Raw genomic sequence first — 20,783 nt, 5'->3', positions numbered from 1 at the left:
CTCTCTCTCTCTCTCTCTCACACACACACACACACACACACACACACACACACACACACACACACACACACACAAAATAAGCCAGTTAAGGTTGAGGTACAGCCCATCCCACAGCACCCTTATACAGGATCCACACAGTGAATGTGAGCAAGAAAAGTTGAGACCAGCAGTGCTTGTTAACATTTTCAGTTGTCTGTGAGCCAGCTGGTGCTTCCCCAGCCATACTAGCTAGCTAGGACCTACTCACGGACATGCAAGGGAAGGCTATAAGCAGTGAGGTAAGTCTCACCCATCTCAAGAACCTAAGGAGACTCATTCCCCAGCTGACCAACTAGACCTCTATCAGAAGGGAGCTGCTTACCCAGCCAGCCACTGCTGAGAGGAGAGGCTGCAAGACAGCTCCTGCCACCACTGCTGCTGCTTTGAGGAAAAGCTTCCAGATAAGGGAGTTGACTAGAAATGCCTCCATTCAAGGGCTAAGCACAGTGCGTCAGGAAATACTGGGCCAGGATGGTAGCAGAAACATGTATTGATATTTTTTAATAGGGGAATGTATTTTACACAAGGTCTGGCCCATGCACCATCTGCGGAGGCTGAAAACTTCTACGGGAGCCCTTGTTAAAGTTTGCCAGCACATCACTGTGTGTGGGCAGGAGGTATGTGAATCTGAACTTTTGGGCCTGCCTGTCATCTATTCTTCTTGTGCTCTTTTCGATAGACACTAAGTGAACTGTGGCTACAGAGGTGGGTCAAAGTTCCTAGCATCATTGATTGGAATGAAGCTGCCCAAACTGACTTGCATAGTGCATGACTTTTTTCCCCCTTGATGAAACAGTAGATGTACCCATCTGTATATAGTAATGCATTTCCCTTCCCCAGCTCCTTCACTGGGTTGCAAGTGGGTGGAGTTAGAGAGAGGACAGGAAATGGAAAGTAAAAAAAACTTGTTCAGATGGTGTGAGGCCACCTGTAGTCTGGTCTAGAGGAGGCATGCACTCCCCCAGGAGGGCTCTGACTGTATGGGGAGGAGGTGACCAGCCCTCTGTGGAGAAAGAAGTGGTTCAGGACCATTTAGAAAAGCTGGACGAGCACAAGACCATGGGGCCGGATGCACTGCATCCGAGGATGCTAAAGGAGTTGGCAGATGTGATTGCAGAGCCATTGGCCATTATCTTTGAAAACTCATGGCGATCAGGGGACGTCCCAGATGACTGGAAAAAGGCTAATGTAGTGCCCATCTTTAAAAAAGGGAAGGAGGAGGATCCGGGGAACTACAGGCCAGTCAGCCTCACCTCAGTCCCTGGAAAAATCATGGAGCAGGTCCTCAAGGAATCAATTCTGAAGCACTAAGAAGAGAGGAAAGTGATCAGGAACAGACAGCATGGATTCACCAAGGCCAAGTCATGCCTGACTAACCTAATTGCCTTCTATGATGTGATAACTGGCTCTGTGGATGAGGGGAAAGCAGTGGACATGTTATTCCTTGACTTTAGCAAAGCTTTTGATACGGTCTCCCACAGTATTCTTGCCAGCAAGTTAAAGAAGTATGGGCTGGATGAATGGACTATAAGGTGGATAGAAAGCTGGCTAGATTGTCGGGCTCAACAGGTAGTGATCAATGGCTCCATGTCTAGTTGGCAGCCAGTATCAAGCGGAGTGCCCCAAGGGTCGGTCCTGGGGCCGGTTTTGTTCAATATCTTCATTAATGATCTGGAGGATGGTGTGGATTGCACCCTCAGCAAGTTTGCAGATGACACTAAACTGGGAGGAGTGGTAGATACGCTGAAGGGTAGGGATAGGATACAGAGGGACCTAGACAAATTAGAGGATTGGGCCAAAAGAAATTTGATGAGGCTCAACAAGGACAAGTGCTGAGTCCTGTACTTAGGACGGAAGAATCCCATGCACTGCTACAGATTAGGGACCGAGTGGCTAGGCAGCAGTTCTGCAGAAAAGGACCTAGGGGTTACAGTGGATGAGAAGCTGGATATGAATCAACAGTGTGCCCTTGTTGCCAAGAAGGCTAACAGCATTTTGGGCTGTATAAGTAAGAGCATTGCCAGCAGATCGAGGGATGTGATCATATCCCTTTATTCGGCATTGGTGAGGCCTCATCTGGAGTACTGTGTCCAGTTTTGGGTCCCGCACTACAAGAAGGATGTGAAAAAATTGGAAAGAGTCCAGCAGAGGGCAATAAAAATGATTGGGGGCTGGAGCACATGACTTATGAGGAGAGGCTGAGGGAACTGGGATTATTTAGTCTGCAGAAGAGAAGAATGAGGGGGGATTTGATAGCTGCTTTCAACTACCTGAAAGGGGGTTCCAAGGAGGATGGATCTAGACTGTTCTCAGTGGTAGCAGAAGACAGAACAAGGAGTAATGGTCTCAAGTTGCAGTGGGGGAGGTTTAGGTAGTATATTAGGAAAAACTTTTTCACTAGGAGGTTGGAGAAGCACTGAACTGGGTTACCTAGGGAGGTGGTGGAATCCTTAGAGGTTTTTAAGGTCAGGCTTGACAAAGCCCTGGCTGGGATGATTTAGTTGGTGATTAGTCCTGCTTTGAGCAGGGGGTTGGACTAGATGACCTCCTGTGGTCCCTTCCAACCCTGATATTCTATGGTTCTATGATTCTATGACTGCATTAAAGGATTGTAGGGTTTAAAGACAATGCTGTCATACTTTGTTAATTCAGATACTCGATATTTCAAATACATCCCCAAAGAGGAATTCTTTGAAATTCTCATGCCACAAGGGTGTGCAAGTAAAATCCCGACTATGGATTGCTGCTCACAGGTAACAAGATTTTAAATAGATACTCCGGACCAGAATTAGTCTCTCATTCACACAAATCCAGAGCATTAGCTAGAGAATCATGTATTTGTTAGCATCAGACTCACTCTGATAACTCACTTGGAACAAGAGTGCACAGGTGAATAAACCAGATCTGGAGTTCAGTGCCCTTTAAATGACTGGTTGTGCCTTTATTTGCTGGTCTCATAAAAAACATCAGTCTTGTCAGCTTTTTCTGCCAAGAGCCTATGGCTGCAAACTCTTTGGATTGTGTCTGCACTTTGAGTTGGGGGTATAATGCCTAGCTGGAGAAGACATACTCGCACTAGCTCTGATTGAGCTATTGTGCTAAAAATAGAACGTAGCCATCAGGGCCATCCCTAGCTCTTCTGGGGCCCTATGCAGCCCCCCCCCCGCACGGGGGGGGGAGGGGGTGTCTGGGGCCCCAGGCCTCCGTGTGAGGGGGGCAGGGCTGGCTTGGGGAACAGGGGGGGAACTACCTCCCAGCACTTACCGGCGGCGCGGCTGGGGCCAGGCTGCTGCACTTCCCGCCGCCGGTGAGTGTAGGCCCAGCCCGCCCGCACTCCTCAGGGAAGTGGGGCTGCGGCGGAACAGGGGCAGGAAGAGGCGGCACGGGGCGGAGGCCATGGGGAAGAGGCAGAGCAGGGGCTGGAGCAGCACGCAGCTGCGCAGGCCTGGTGCCCTACACAGCTGCGTACTTTGCGTATGGGTAAGGACAGCCCTGGTAGCCGTGGCAGTGTGAGAAGTGGGAGGGGCTAGCTGCCCTGAATATGTACTCATCTTGAGACCATAGGCATGAACTTGGTGTGGCTAACCCCTCCTGCTGCTCGCAACCCTGTGGCTACACTATTTTTAGCACAATGGCTTGATCAGAGCTGGTGTAGGTCTGTCTTCTCAAGCTGTGAATCACACCCCAAGCTCCAAGTGTAGATATACCCAAATCTATGCCCTTAGCAGATTAAGGAGGTAGTATGCCTGTACTGAAAAGTTAAGTAGCAAACCCAAAAAACTTGTGTCAAGTATTTTTTTTTTAAATATGTGTGTCAGTCCACATGTCTATAACACAAACAGAGCCAGAGTTTTAGCTGGTGTCAATCAGTTTCAATAGAATTTTGCCAATTTACAGCAGTTTAGGACCTGACCTCCCTTTGTTTAGAGAGAAATATTTATTCTGTCATGTAGCAGAGAACTCTGATTTTTCCAGAAAGGACTAAATTCTGCTCTCAGTTAGACTGGTGCAATATAGCCTTCCACCCTGTCTGTTCAGCTCCAGTGGAACTAGAGCATGTCACTGCTACTGGGCAAATTACACACATTTAAATGGCCTTTGGCCAAGTAGATTGGAAGTTTATGTCCTTGGACCTTTTACTCTTACAGAAAAAAAGATTACTCAAGGGGTGTGTTTATTGAATCCATATCTTAAGGCAGAGCGGAGCCATTTCCTCGCATTGGTCTTCTCAGTACTCTTCTTCTGAAAAGGGTAACAACCGAAGAAGTGGGTTGTAGCCCACGAAAGCTTATGCTCTAATAAATTTGTTAGTCTCTAAGGTGCCACAAGTACTCCTGTTATTTTTGCGGATACAGACTAACACGGCTGCTACTCTGAAACCCAGAGTTGTTCACCTCCCATTCAATTTCAGATATACAAACACACCCCGTATTTGTTATCATGATTTGAACTCTGAACCCACCTCATCCTTGAAATACCCAAGATGTATATGGCCTACTGGTGATAAAGGTAGTAAATATAGATTTACTTCTCCTTCAAAACTGACAAATTTTGTTGCTTTTTTTTTTTTTTCGCTCTGTGGATTGATCATAACTCCGTGCACTCAGTACTTGATATTTGAAATTTGAGTTGTCTTGGTTAGTCATGATTGGTCCCAAAAGCCACATGCTTTGTTTCTGTAGTGGGTGTGCATAACTCCTCTTACCAGGAGAAGGGCTTGAAGATGCTCTGAGGGCTTTGAATCTCAGGGAATGGTGATCATTTAGTGGAAGAGAGGAGATAAGAAGGGTTAGGAGATCCTATCCAGGCCCCAGAGACCTTACCCAATGCATCATTCTTAGAAAAGAAAAGGCTACAGTAAGTTTATTGGTGAGTGCAGAGTTAAAATTTAACTTTGTTTGTCACATACACAAAGTAACTCTGTGATGCGTGAATAGTGTGGTCAAATCCTTGTCTGGCTTATTTAGTTGCCTCTGTGCCCTGTCTGGTGTTTTGTAGAATTAAACAGCATCCTTTATCAAATATACTGACTGCCTTTATCAGTGACCAGCAGACAGAGAAGAGAAACAGTCATAGCAGAAGAGAAGGGGAAATTTGTTAGCTAAAAAGACATATTTAGGCCCCAGACAGACATAAGGAATCATTCACAGACCTAGCCCCGGGCTTCTCTCAATGAGTTCATTGTACAGCTGGGTTCATTGTACTAGGGTTACCATTCGTCCGGATTCCCCCGGACATGTCCGGCTTTTTGTGCTAAAAATAGCATCCGGGGGGAATTTGTAAATGTCCGGACTTCCCCCCTCTCATGCAGAGCGCGCGCCGCCAACAGGGCAGCCGGCCAGATGGTGCCATTTACATAGGGCTCCGACAGCCAGAGAGAGCCCCTCCTCCTCTCCCCTGCAGCAGAGATCACTCCCTCCCTCCTTCCCTCCCTGCATTCGCAGATCACCTCCGGCAGTCTGGAGCTCCTGCCCCGCTCCCCAGAGTGCCGGGACGAACGGCTCAGGCCGTTCCTGAGCAAGCTCACAGAGACATTAGGCGAAGGCCAACAACAAGGTGGCCAGGGGGTCGGAGAAGGGACAGGGAGGTTCTGGAGGGGGCAGTCAAGAGACGGGGGGGGGGGTCGGGAGTTCGGGGGGGGCTTTCTGGGGGTGGGGGTGTGGATAAGGTTTTGGGCAGTCAGGGTACAGGTAGGGGGTAGGGTGCTGAGGAGCATTTGGGGGGGTCTTAGGAGGGGGCAGTTAGGGGACAAGGAACAGAGAGGCTTAGGTAGGGGGTGGGGTTCTGGAGGGCAGTTAGGAGCAGGGGTCCCAGGAGGGGGCAGTCAGGGGACAAGGAGCGGGGGGAGGGTTGGGGGTTCTGAGGGGGGGAAGTGGGAGGGGCAGGGGCGGGGCTAGGGCAGGACAGGGGCGGGGCTAGGGCGGGGCTCCTCCCGTCCTCTTTTTTGCTTGCTGAAATATGGTAACCCTAATTGTACATCAGCACCAACATGGATTTGTCATGGCACTTCTGCTACCTATAAATGTTCAAGCATGGGAGCTCAAAATTCATATTCCAAGAGTAAAACAACTGCTCAGATGCTCACATCACGTGAACAGCCTTCATACCAGGGGCTGAACTAAGGCCCTCCAGAGCTACAAGCCCGAGTTCCTACAGTTTAAGCTAAAGAGCTTTCACCATAAGAGCTGTAACAGGCCTACACCCTCTCTGGCTTGGCCCAGACTGGGACACGTAACACGTGCTGACTAGTGGGTTATGTTTGCAGAAAGCAATACAGGAGAGGTGCAAGCAAGGCCAAAGTGAATCCATTTTTAAATTCAAACCAATACTTGTGGATAATATATATCTATCGCTATAGATATAGAGATAGATATACACACGCACACATATATATTTACACACACACAGAGCACACCATTTTCACCCTGCTCCAGAAATCAGTGACAAGCTGACAAGAGGGGAGCTGGTCTGGTCAGAAGACTTTACCAGCAGTCAGAAACTATCAGTGTGGCAGGGAAGTGGACACTCCTTACTAGGGTGACCAGATAGCAAATGTAAAAAAGCAGGACAGATAGTTGGGAGTAATAGGCACCTATATAAGACAAAGCCCTGACCCAGGGGTGGTGGGTATAATAGGCCAGGGGAAGTTCTGCTTTCCCTGGCGGTGCTGTGGCTGCTGGACCCCTGGTTGTGGGGTTTGGCATGAAGTTTTTGCTTTATTATACCCCATGCTGGATCTGGGGTGGCTAAGAGGCCAGCCCCAGGCTCCTCAAGGTGGGGGAGGCTAGGCTCGGGGCTTCCAAGCTCTATGAGAAATGTGTGAGCCTAAAGGATCTCTGAGAAATGTCTTTGGTTCACTGAAATGGCTGTTGGGGATACTGCAGTATCACTGCATTTGGTTTCAGTTGGGAGCGAGAGGGTTCCACTCCAGAAATCCTGCTTTTACTTTGTGAGGCATGCTACTGTATAAAATGCCCAGAGGAAAACCTCGTCATATCAGGATGTGAGAGTTGATTGGCCATTACCTGAATTATATGAGGCAGCATAACTAGCTCAGACAATGTAAGAACCAGCTCAAACCTGTACCGTTCTGAAGCTTTAGGTAATTATCCCCTTCACCTGATCCAAGATCTACTCTTCTTTTTCTAATCTCCCTCACAATCTATACTGGACTCTCAGCAGGTCTGGAGATTTTCTACACTAGCTGCTAGCTGCAGTTCTTGAGACTGCCCAAGGATCAGAACTGCACAATGTATTCTTGGGTATAGAAATCTAGAATATAGTCTGTATTTAGACATTTACGCAAGGTTAAAAGAACATAAGAATGGCCACACTGGGTCAGACCAAAGGTCCATCTAGCCCAGTATCCTGTCTACCGACAGTGGCCAATGCCAGGTGCCCCAGAGGGAATGAACAGAACAGGTAATCATCGAGTGATCCATCCCCTGTCACCCATTCCCAGCTTCTGGCAAACAGAGGCTAGGGACACCATCCCTGCCCATCCTGGCTAATAGCCATTGATGGACCTATCATCCACGAACTTATCTGGTTCCCTTTTGAACCCTGTTATAGTAATACCCAATATCCCTAGAGAGCGTGCTACACAAAGGTGTATATTAGTGCAGTCTGAGTAGTACATATTTTCTTTAACTTTATAAAGAGTGCCATGTTTCCGGAGGAATCAGGGCAAGTTGGAATCTGGATAGAGACACGAGAGTACACTTGGGTAGAAGGCATCCAGAATAGTTTTGCAAGATGATCATTTGCACATGTGCTTCATTGTCTCATTCAGATTTCCCCAGAGGTAGCATATGTTGCCAAAGAATAAGTCATTCCCAGTCAGCATGCATATTGAAAAGAAAACCGATTTGACTGAAAGAGCTGCTCCTTTAGTCACTAGACATTCAGCAAATAAATAAGATAATTTAGGGACTATATTTCCAAAGCATTGTTTAATCAGGTGGCTAAATACATCACAGTTATGAGAAAGGGTGGAACAATCTCCTTTGTTAGTCATTCGGAATTTCTCACTGGTATTCCATGTTTTCAGTTTAAAGATGGAAGGAGGGTTTTGACACCACATTGCACTGTCACTGGCAAGAAAGGCAGGAACAATTGCAAAGTTTCAGAAGCAGTGTAAGAAACGTGAGACTTTCACTATCTCTGAGCAACGTTTTAACAACATGCAGCTCTGATGCTCCCTGCACTCTGTAAAATTAATTGATCTTGCCTAATAAATCACGTGGACACTCTAAAGGAGGTAGCTGCTGGCTGGGAAATAGACTTTGGATACCACAGTCACAAAACGCACACATTAAAAATTGTTTTGCATCACTAATTTTAAGAAACCCAAGTAACAACGGTCTACAGGGTCGTTCTTTGTTCAAGCTGTGCTAGTAGAGAGAATTGCCTCAGTGTCAAACAGGAACAAGTAATTGCTTTCCATATGGAGCAGCCTTTTATCAGATTGCTGTTTGAGGGGGCACATGATCCATCATGGTACTTTACATTAGGACGAGAGACTGCCTCAAACCGCAAAATTCAGATACAGATGTCCCCAAAGTTTAGAAGTGTTTGGATGAGGGGTTCCAGATTGGGCCTATCATAGACACAGGCCCAAGACATTAGCTTCTGATCCAACTAACAGTGGGCTACGTGACAGTTGCTAGAACACCTTCGAAAATTCATTGAGTCCATCTATCCTGCAAGGACAGGAAATGCTCCCCAGTCAGAAGATATATCAAATCTTGTATTGATACTACCTTTGGTCTTAGGCCCAGCAGTTGTTCAGAGTCAGACTTGGGGACTGGCAGTCTTTCTGGACTTTTGGGAAAGCTCTTATTTTCATAGGTCTGTCTGGATTGGCTTGCAGGACCATTAAAGAGCCACACATTTATTTTGGGCAGTGCTGCATTAGTGAGTTACATCAATATGGCAGGAAACAGAGAAGGAGTATGGGACTGGGGACATGGCATTGGACTAGGACTCAGGAAATGTGGATTCAATCCCTAGCTCTGCCATAGCCTCCTTATAGCCTTGGGAAAGTCACTTAATTTCTGTGTGCATCAGTTTCCCCACCTGCAAAATGATAATACCTCACAAGGGTGGGGCGGGTTAACACCTAATTAATTAATTAATGTTTGTAAAGTGCTTTGAGATCCTCGAACAAAAAGGTAGGAGTGCAAAATATTAGTAATATTTTATGTTGCCTCACATCACCACCACTTGGTGTAGACCAAACAAATTCTACCATGTGGAAAAGGTGTTCATTCAGAGGAGCATCTTGCCCTTTTTCAGTGCAATCAGGGCAAGTTTGCTGGCACTGCAGGCATGATTTGTGGCACAACCTCTGCACTAGTACGAGCCTAGGTCTGTAGAGGTTCTTGGTCTGCTGCAGCATGGGTCTGGCTGTCAGAGGCAAGGAAGTGGTAAATCAGGGAATGGGATCCTTGAATCTTACTTTGTAGATCCTCCTTGTCATAGGGTGGAATGGCCCTTTAAGGGATTTGGGCTCAGCCTCTCCTGTGCCTTGTCATCTGGTCCCAAAGGTTGGGTTTGGGCTGGTGGTTGGGTCAGATCATCAGGAATCATGTGATGGTAGGCCAGGAGATGGGGATTCCTCTAGGATGGAGCCTACTCCAGCAGAGAGTGTGAGACCAGGGGCTAGGAAAGACTTAGGGGAGGTCTCTCCAGAGAATCTGAGTAGGTCTGACAGAGTTCCCCTGGTAAGAGGGAGCTTTGAGAGACCCTGGGGCCTGAAGCCCTGACACAAGGGCAATGAAGGCGAAAGACATTCAGAGAGGCTTCTGCAAGGGATCAAGAGGGGATCCAGGCTCTGAAAGGATGGCGCTCCCAGCTCCAGACAGGTGAAAGGGGCTGGCTAGAGCTACCTGCCACAAAGGGCCAGAGCAGAAGCATGATGAGGGAGGAGGCTGAGGAAACATCAGGCAGCAGGACTTGGGATTTGGAAAGAACTTATGAGCCCAACAAAGGACTGAACAAACCATGGAGTGGGGGAAACCTTGTTTGGATTTGAGATATTTGAACTGCGATACTTTAATAAACGAGGCCCAAGAAGGGGTGTTATTTTTCCCACATGAGAGTCTGGGGGCAGTTATTGGGAAGCCCCAAAAGGGGAAAATGAGGCAGTGACAAGGTCCAACACTGGACTGGTAAGACTGACACCCTTCTCTATGACAAAGGAATGCTAGGGCTGTGAAGTAGCAGCCATGAAGTGGGCCCTCCTCCCAGGATGCAGCCTTTGGGGTTGGGAGAATAGATGCCCCCTTCCTTCCTGCCAAGTTACTTGGTCTGGGCGCTGGAGGAAGGACTGTGGCCTTGATACTGATCTGAGAAAACTGAATATTCCTTTACCACCTGATGGTGCTATCCTTACTCATGTTGAGTTCCAGTAGCTTACTCCATGAGTAGTCAATGGACTGCTCCCAGAATAAGGTACCACTCAATGTGAGTAAAGGTGATAGAACTAGGCCCTTAGTTAACACATTAATAAATCTATAGAGAGAGAGTGGGAGCAATAGGTTAGAAGGCTCTATATTCATTATGGCTGCAGTCTCCAAAAGTGCCCACTAATGTTGGGTGCCTTGTTTTCTGGTGCCTAACTTCAGATCCCTACGGGTCTGGTTTGCAGGAGAGCTGCTGAGCATCCACAATTCCAGTTTAAGTCAATGCTCTTCATGGTGAAAGAGAGGGGGCAGTCGTGAGTGGACTGGAAATATTAGCGGATCAGAGGACCCCCTTTTGGGAAAAATAATAGCAGTTTTTATACATAAAATCATTGCTTTAAATGCTGAATTCTGACTATGAATGTTCTAGGGGAACCTTGAGGCACAGAGGAATTTCCTGCAGTAGGGAGGATATAAAACAGTCTGAACATAACTAGCACAAGAGAGTTACTTACAAGGGCACATGGGAATGAGGTGAGTCGGAGATGGGCTTCCCTGGCTTCCATGTGCACTTACTGGGCAAGTTGGGAGGAAGCCATGTATAATTGGTTTTGGTTTTCTGATTTTCCGTATCAATGCCATTCTGCAAATGAGAGCTCTTGATCTTCCTGTTCAGTGTGGACACAAAAGCCATCTTGAGCTGAGAGGAAAAGAGTGGAAAAAGCAACTGTTAGAATCAGGGAGCTTGATTTTCAACCTTGCGCATGTATGCTGGGTAACCAGTTTGCACGGGGGCGCTTGAGCTGATACACAGTGACCTCAATGCCGAACCGGGTGCCGTAACTGGAGCATCCAAGTTTGGAAATAGGCCCTCAATTCTTCAGTGCTATCTAGTCTAGGGGAATATTTTTCACCATCACAATTAAGGAACTGGAACCTCAATTGTAATCAATTATGGTACAGCTGGCAATGTAAGTGTGAAAAAACCAAATCAAAACATGGATAAAAAAATAACTACAGAAAAGCCCAGTGACTCTTACAGTCTGGAAACCAATATTCCAAGACTTATAGTAAGTAAGCCATCTAAGGATGATTTCTGTAGAAATTTGATTGTCTGTTCTCTATGCCTCCGAAATTAACAAATCTTTCCCCCTCCCTTGTATCTGTTTGCAGAGATCTGACATTAATTATAGGACCCACTGCCACTCCCACTGAAGTCAATGGGAGTTTATCATTGACTTGAATGGATGCTGGAGCAGGTCCATAATGTATGTTACAACATTTGTTGTTCTTAAAGCATCATAAACTTGCATTGCATTTAAAGGTGATCTGCAAAAGGATAAAACGAGGTTAGTCTTTCCTTATTACTTTATGATACACAGATGGGCCCATAGAAAGTGCTTTCGTGTTTAAAGATTTTGATTATTACATTAGGAATTCAGATCTTGTCCAGATTGAAAAATATGATGACTGGAGAACTTGTGAAATGATGGCAGCAAGGTAAGCAAAAGAGAGGGTCAGATTCCATCTCCTGCTGTGGCATCTGCACACTCTGACAACAGGTCTAGGTATCTTAGATTGAGCTGATTGGTGGCCTTAAAGGGACAGAGGGATACATTGTAGGTTTCAGGAGCCAACTGACAACAGTTTAAAAGTAGAAGGATAAACAGTTATGGCCTATCTACACTTCAAATACAGCTAAGTCAGGGGCACGAATAAGATTCTGTCTAGACCAGTGGTCCACCACTTGTTCAGGGAAAGCCCTTGGCAGGCCGGGCCGGTTTGTTTACCTGCTGCGTCCGCAGGTTCAGCTGATCGTGGCTCCCACTGGCCGTGGTTCGCCGCTCCAGGCCAATGGGGGTTGTGGGAAGCGGCGCGGGCCGAGGGATGTGCTGGCCGCCCTTCCCGCAACCCCCATTGGCCTGGAGCGGCGAACTGCGGCCAGTGGGAGCCGTGATCGGCCGAACCTGCGGACGCAGCAGGTAAACAAACCGGCCAGGCCCGCCAAGGGCTTTCCCTGAACAAGCGGTGCACCGGCTTTGAGAACCACTGGTCTAGACTATAAATAATTGCAACTGTGTTGTAACCAGAGGAGGGAACAAATGTATTCTAACTGGATTCCATGATTTGGCTGTCTTTGTAGCAGAGATAAGCAAGGAAGTTTAGATTACTGCCAAGACTTAAACAATACTTACTAATTGTAAGAAACAAAAGAAAAAGTGCATTTAGTAACTAAAAGCCTCTTTTCTGCAGTGGTGCACCCCGGGAGGCACTGTAATCCAGCCAAATCCTGTTTCAGTCTGTGTTAAATGAACATACTTTGCAACTCAGTCTCAGGTCACAGACATGCATCTTGGATAATTTATGAAGTTTGACGTTACTCTAACAGCACAGATTATTCTAGCCATATCTTATTGCATTATTGTGGTGCTTTATTATGTAATTACTGCAAGTAGAAATGTCATCACTTGTCTTGAGGGTTTGCAACTCCTGCACTTTATGTTTGAGTCCAAAGGTTCAATTCTGAAATCTCTGAAAGGGCCAAATCAAAGTCCCAGGAAAGGCAAAAAAAGGTTTGTCATTGACTTCAATGGGACCCGGGTTTGGTCAAAAAGTAGAGATGGGACCAAGGTATGATCCAGACCCCAATTTTAGAAATGGCCGGTCTGCTAATAATAGGCCAGATCAAAGCATTTGATCCAAGCATCCCTGAACATCAGAGGTGTTCACACTCCAAACCTGGATCCAGATGAGACCTTTGCAAATGGTCTCTAGCTTTATTATAGGCTTAACCAAAACCCCAGATTTAAACACCCACTGAAATGGGGATGTTCAAAATACAGATCCATATCCAAATTTTACTGCTTGCTTGATCCCATCTTAGTTTAAAGGGGCACTGTTACAAATTGTGAATGGCCCAAAACTTGACCCACTTTTGGACACTAATTCTCTGTGTGCTTTTATTTTCAAGTGTTCTTATGCTTTTCAGGATTACTGTCACCAGTTTAGATTTACAAACAGCTGTGCCAAACACAGCAGCCATGATTCCATTGGGATTACAGGTTTGCAGCCCATGAGTTCTGCTTTGAAATTCAGGTGCGAAAACCACCACAAATATTCACAATAAAACTTATTCATAAAAATCACTAAGCTTCATGTGGTTTTGTCATTAAACTGTCAGCCAAGGGCTGCTCAAAACTGCTTGTTTCCTTGAAAGGCCTGCGAACCTCAACCAACTTGGGCTGAGTTGGGTGTTTGCAACAAAATCCAAGTTTAACCGAGCTGGAGGAACACCAACAAAGAAGTGTGCAGATAAATACTCATCTTGGTGAAGAAACAGAGTGTGACGGCTATCTATCTTAGGTACTTATATAGCCTCCATTACCACAATATCTGAGCACCTCACAATCTAACGTATTCATCCTCACAACAGCCCTGTGAGATAGAGAAGTGCCTACGAATGGGAGATTGAAGCACAGACACACTAAGGTCCAAATCCGCAAAGGTATTTAGGCTTCTAACTCCCACTGACACAGGGCCGGCTCCAGGCACCAACTTAACAAGCAGGTGCTTGGGGCGGCCAAGGGAGAGGGGTGACACCTGCGGCAATTCGGGGGCGGCAGGTCCCTCACTCCCTCTAGGAGCGAAGGACCTGCCGCTGAACTGCCGCCGCCAATCGCGGCTTTTTTTTTGCTTGGGGCGGCAGAAATGCTGGAGCCGGCCCTGCACTGACATCAATGGAAGTTAACAGGGAGAGAGCAGCCTGGGTCTGTAAATTCACTGAGGCTCGGGAAGAAAATACCCTGAGTGGCCAAATCTGAAGAGAATAGTTCCTCATTATCAGATGTTGCTGAACATTCCTAATACATTTTGTTTTGCACATGCTGAGATGTGAACAGAGTGCAGACTCCAAGAGCTAAATCAGCTCCTTCCACCCAAAGCACACAGAAGAGGGAAAGTTATATTTAAAGCTGTAGGATGGAAGGGATAGAGGGGTGGCCTGATAACCATGTGGAGCCCAAAGTTCTGTGGGAAATCCCAATCTCAGTTATATTGCCAGCCCCTCAGCATGATTTTTCATTCTCCCATCCCCCAGCAGCCTGGTTGGACTGTGGCCCGCTGTCCTGTTGGCTCCCTTGCCGTAGCTTCTCCTCCATCAAGGGCAGTGCAAGGTGCAGAGGGGGAGTTCATGCTGAAACCAGCATTTGTCACATGAGTTACAGAGGGTCACTGACACACATGTCGATCATCATCCTCAGGGCCGGATTAAGGCAGGGGTTTTAGGAGCTGCAGCCCAGAGCCACGGCTCAAGGAGGGCCTCACAAAAATAAATCACAGGCAGCAATCTCCAACTCCGGGCTGCTAAAAATCCAGTGGCACAGTGGGGTGCTCGGGCAGGCTGCCTGCATGCCGTGGCCCCACGCTGCTCCCTGAAGCAGCCGGCTGCTAGCATGTCTCTGTGGCCCCTGGCAGGAGGGGAGGGGATGGGGAGTAGAGTGACCAGATGTCCCGATTTTATAGGGACAGTCCCGATATTTGGGGCTTTTTTTTTATATGGGCTCCTATTACCTCCCACCCCCATCCCGATTTTTCACACTTGCTGTCTGGTCACCCTAATGGGGAGAGGGGGGAGGCTCTGCGTGCTGCCCCCAACACCGTCCCCGCAGCTCCCATTGGCCAGGAACCCCAGGGGCCGCAGAGATGTGCTAGCAGCCAGCCACTTCGGGGAGCAGCTTGGGGCTACGGCAGGCACCTGTGGTAAGCACCTCCTGGCCGGAGCCTACACCTCACACCCTCTCCTCCACCCCAACCCCCTGCCCCAGATCAGAATCCCCCTCTTGCACCCCAATCTCCTGCACCAAACTCCCTCCCAGGAAAAAGACTTATATACAGGGACCCCACAAAATCAAATAGCCCCGGGCCCACAGGAGAGTTAATCTGGGCCTGTCATCCTTGCACTAATCTATGAAACCACTCCCTCTTCTAATTCCGCCAAGAGACCCACTTTTACTATAATGTCTACAAAACGTTACCAACTGATAGTGACTGGGCAAGTGGCCAGATGTGACAACTCTACTCACATGCTTTATTGATGTAAAAATAAAACATGACATCATACCTACACAGCATGCCGATAGCTGTGTTTTACTGTTACCCCCATCCTCTTGTTACGCCCACTTGTTACATCTGGTCTTAAATTTAAGACTGTGGGCTCTTTGGGGTAGGGACTGTCATTTGCTCTGTGTGTGTGTGTGTGTACACATGCATACACACACACACACAGTACAATGGGCCTTCAATCAGTTTGGGGCCTTTTGGTGCCACTGTTTCTAAATGGTTATAATCTATTTAGGATGGGTTGAATGGGAAAAGAGAGGAGGGGCATGGACAGAGGGTCGCATAGGCTGGGGGAGGCCCCCTGCTTACCACCGCCCCCTGCTTACCACCACCCCCTATGTGCACTCCAGTCCTCCAGCCCCCAGTGCTCCGGCTGGAGGGGGAGGGGGCGCTGCGGCTGCACGCCGACTGCCCTCCCAGTGCTCCTTTGGGGCCAGGGCCAGCTCCAGCATTTCTGCCGCCCCAAGCAAAAAAAAAAAAAAAGCCGCGATTGGCGGCGGCAGTTCAGCGGCAGGTCCTTCGCTCCTAGAGGGAGTGAGGGACCTGCCACCCCCGAATTGCCGCAGGTGCCGCCCCTCTCCTTTGGCCGCCCCAAGCACCTGCTTGTTAAGCTGGTGCCTGGAGCCGGCCCTATTTGGGGCTGGGGGGCTAGCCTGGGGCAGAACTATGCTGGTGGCCAAGATGGGACGGGCTCTGGGCTCCAGCAGGGAGGGGAAGGGGCGGGACCTTGGGCGGAAGGGATGGGGCTGGGGGCTAGCCTCCCCCAGCTGGCAGTTCATGTGCCACCCATTGGGAGGGGGAATAGCACTCTATGTCAAAATGATATTACCTGTTTCCAAGTCACTGATAACTCAGAAGAAAATTATCTTGAATGCTTATGGATCAATGTCCTAAAAGATAAAGCACAAGATGTGGTACTAGTTGGAGCCTCCATCAACGCACAGTAAGGAACAGGATGACTAGTTCCTTACACCGCTATCTACTGTATGTGATCATAGGGGACTTCAGTTTGAGTGGCCTATGCTGGAGGTCTCACCGTGCCAGTACTAAAACATCCTTGAACTTTATAGATGACAATTTCCTAACTCAGAAAGTGTTGCAGCCAGTGTGGGGGAATTCTATATTTGACCGTCTCCTAACAGATAGAAAGGAACTGATCACAGAAATAAAAGTTAATGGGAGCTTAGGTACAAGTGATCATGACTTGATCACATCTATATTGTATAAGCTAGTCCAGGCTAGTAATATATATACTTGGTGCTTTAATAGGGCTAATTTCACAAAGCTTAAAAACAATTATGATCCAAATCAGCTGAGAGGGAAAATATAATCAGGAAAATGTGAATGATAATTGGGAATCATTTAAGAACACTTCACTAGTTGCCCAAAAAGCCACAATCCCACAACTGAGGACGAAGGCTGTCCTGGTTAAAAAACAAAACTGGTTGAGGGGAATTAAAGGCAGCTGTAAAAATATATATAAGAAATAGAAGAAAGGGGAAGTTGATAGCAATGAATGTAAACTCAGAAGAAGTTAGGAATTGTAGAAAATTGACAAGAGGAGCCAAGTGACACAAGAAGAAATCTATGGTCAGCAATGTTAAGGACAATAATTAATTTTAAAAAAATACTAGGAACAAAAAGAATCCTTACAATAGTATTGGTCCCTTACTAGTTGAAATGGTAGAATTAATAATAATGTAGAAAACACAGAAGTGTTCAATAAATATTTGTGTTCTGTATTGGGGGGGGGGAACAGATGATGCAATTTCATCATATGGTGATGATAATACTCTTCGCATGCCACTATTATCACTGTGGCTACTAAACTCAGACTTTTTAAAATCAGTAGATCCAGATAACTTGCATTCAGGAGTTTTAAAATAGCTGACTGGGAGGTTCACTGGACCATTAATGTTGATTTTCAATAAGTCTAGGAACAGTTGGGAAGTTCTGAAAGACTGGTAGAAAGCTAAGGTTTTGCCAAATTTTAAAAGGGAAAAAGGGATGACCGAGGTAATTCTCAGGCAGTCAGCCTGACATCAGTCCTGGGCAAGACAATGTAGCGACTGATATAGGACTCGATTAATAAAGAAATAAAAGAAGGTAGTGTAATTAATGCAAATCAACAGGATTTATGGAAAATAGAGCCTGCCAAACTAACATATATTTTGATCAGATTACAAGTTTGGATGATAAAGGTAATAGTGTTGATGTAAAATACTTAGGCTTCTGTAAGACATTTGACTTGGTTGCTGCATGAGACTTGGATTAAAAACTAGAATGATATAAATTTAGCATGACCCACATTACATGGATTAAAAATGACTAACTCCTAGGTCTCAAAATGTAACTGTAAATGGGGAAACATCACTGTGACATTTCCCAGGGTACAATCTGGATTGTGGAATCTTTTATAACTTTATATATAATGCTGCCGTACATATTTTACCAGGACAATAATGTTCAGCAGATTGAGAGTTATCAATGATACCTCACAAGGCATACTTTGTACAAAATTTATCATAGTATTGTAAAAAGGATGAACATAGGGTGTGTTTGAGTGTGTGTGTTTACTGTGGGACACTTCAGGGATTGGTTCTTGTGATGTTGTGTCCAAAAAAAGCTCATGCAATCCTGCGATGAAGAAACAGGGACATTTCGAGTAGGAGTAGAGAGGTTATTTTACCTCTGCATTTGGCACTAGTGTGACTGTTGCTGGAATACCGTGTCCAGTTCTGGTGTCCACAGTTCCAGAAGGATGTTGATAAATTGGAGAGGGGTCAGAGAAGAGCCATGAGAATGATTAAAGGATTAGAAAACTTGCCATATAGTGATTGAGCTCCTTGAGTCTCTCTATTTAGCTTAACAAAGAAAAGGTTCAGGGGTGACTTGATTATAGGTACCTACATGGGCTTTTCAGTCTAGCAGAGAAAGGTATAATGTGACTGGAAATTGAAGCTAGACAAATTCAGGCTGGAAATAAGGTGTAGATTTTTCACAGTGAGAGTGTTAATCTTTGGAATAATTTACCAAGGTTTGTGGGGGATTCTCCATCACTGCCAATTTTTAAATCAAGACTGGATGATTTTCTAAAAGATCTGCGCCAGGAATTATCTTGGGGAAGTTCTGTGGCCTGTATTATACAGAAGATCAGACTAGATGATCACAATGGCCTTAGAATCTATTAATTTGATACAATCCTCCTACTCCCAAATTAGCCATATTGAAGCATTCAAAATTATGAATGGAGATTAATTTTAAAGTCTCATTATTTTCAAGCCAATGATCTTGGGGTTCTTTTAGTTTGTCTTCTGGTCTTTGAGATTCAAATTTTCAAATTTTCCTCCACAATGTTGAAAGCTAAAAACAGACCTTAAAAAAAAAGAAAAGAAAAGAAAACAGAGTCTCACATCATCAACTGGTTCCAGGTGCTGGGACTTTAAGGAAAATACAAGATATTGTGAGACTAATAATAAGACTCACATAGGGTGGCAATGTTACTGGTGCTTTTGTTCTTATAAAACATTCCATGGAAGAACGTGCATTGATCCTTTAGACTGGTTGGTGCCTGCAGCACTCACTCCGGCCAGCATTTTACAGACCGGGAGCACTGGAAGGAAATGGGTGACTAAATACTAGTTATGACTAAGAACACGTGAATCAATCTGGCTAAAAAATGGATGTTCTGAACTCCTTCCCAATGCTTGCACTGAACCTGCAGCTAGTTTGGAGATTTTAAAAAAAAGTTTTAAAAATGTTAGTGTTTTTACAATTTGGGTTTGCCAGCCTTGGGAGTGTCTCTCTAAGCAAATCCTTATTTGCCTTGTGAATTAAGGGACAAGGAGCACAAGTCACTTGTCTATAAAGAAGAGATTAACTGAAGAAGTATGAAAGGAGATTAACACACTTCCCAACAAGCAGCTCTCATAACAAGGGTCACTGGAGACAAGCTTGGCACTAGGAAGGGGGTATAACTTTTCTTTGTCACTTAAAATTTTGGGAGAGAGTGTTTGATTTCCTCATTCCTAACCCTAACCATTCTTGACTGCAGTTAGTTGCTCCATTGCTCCTCCACCTCCACTCCCTGCCCCAGTACCTGTCCCTACATCCAGCAAGGAGCACATTTGCTGGATATTATTGCTAAAGCAGTCAGTACTAGAATAATACGCTCTTGTTATGATTAGGCTTCATAACAGGTAGGGGAGTTCACATTTCTATTAGAGGCATTGTCTCAGTCTGTCTGTCTGAGTCTGCAGACATTATGGATCGGTTACACTTGAGTCCTGTTTTTGAAGGCTATCTTCCCAGCCATGAAGGCTAGAAACTTATTTTGTTTTAAATGTAAACTTAAATTCTGGGACACAATTATGCAGTACTTTGAACATAATCTGAAATCAGGACGTTACTTACCTGGCTAAATAATCACATTCTATACTGGCCTTTGACATTAACTAATCAAACATTTAAAGAGCTGGCTGAGAAATCTTACTTTTCCTGCTGCCAAAAGCAAACCCACCTCCCGCATGTGGCAAAAGCTCCACTTGGTCTCTGCTCAACTAGTAAAAAAAATCCAGGTCTGCCCCCTCCCCGACAGCCTCTGTGATGCAGTTACTCGTTTTCAACACAAAAAGTCTGCAGCACATTGAAAATTGAAGCAGTTGTGCAAGCACAAAATGTACTGAATTTAATATCTAAATTAATAACACAGGACATACTGGACGGAGAGGCAGCAAGGTGGACAACTATGCAATTTGTGTCTAGCATGCTGCACAGGACACGTCACCTTGGCTGATGCGTATGAAGTGCTTTGCAGATTTTAGTTTATGGCTATTTAATCACATTGCACTGATAACTCTTCAAATGGAAGAAAACGTCCCTGCTCTGTAAAGAAACCTTCATACATTAGACTGAATGAAGAGATAAAGGAGTTGGCACAGTAGACAGATTTTCATACTAATTTGCCCATTCAATCTTTTGCAGCACTCAAAGAAAATTCAAATCTTTTGTGTAATTTAAAAGTGAGTGAATAGAAAATGTTTCTCTTAAAAATCTCACCAAGCTAGACAAATAGAAGGTTAGTTTTCGAAATAGGATTATCCAGAAATTGTTAACACAGATTCTCAATGAACCCTAATCAAACCTTGGAACGTGGCCCGCAAGTCACAGGCTACAGTAAAATCATAGTATTAGATAAGATATACTTACCTGGCCTCAAGG

At 45.8% G+C, this 20,783-nt stretch overlaps 1 protein-coding gene across 1 annotated transcript in view; it reads right to left on the bottom strand.

The window, feature by feature from the left end:
* LOC112119788 (cystathionine beta-synthase-like) overlaps positions 1–11,139 on the bottom strand; it is a 39,228-nt gene extending 28,089 nt beyond the window's left edge. The window contains exon 1 of the mRNA XM_024218578.1: positions 10,961–11,139. Coding sequence (XP_024074346.1) covers positions 10,961–11,139 — 179 coding nt within the window. The remainder of the gene's footprint in view (positions 1–10,960) is intronic.
* Positions 11,140–20,783: the final 9,644 nt, after the last annotated feature.

The sequence above is a fragment of the Terrapene carolina genome, unplaced genomic scaffold, assembly GCF_002925995.2.
Source record: "Terrapene carolina triunguis isolate 2854851 unplaced genomic scaffold, T_m_triunguis-2.0 Scaffold30, whole genome shotgun sequence".
Lineage (NCBI taxonomy): Eukaryota > Metazoa > Chordata > Testudines > Emydidae > Terrapene > Terrapene triunguis.
This window is presented reverse-complemented; position numbering and strand designations above follow the sequence as displayed.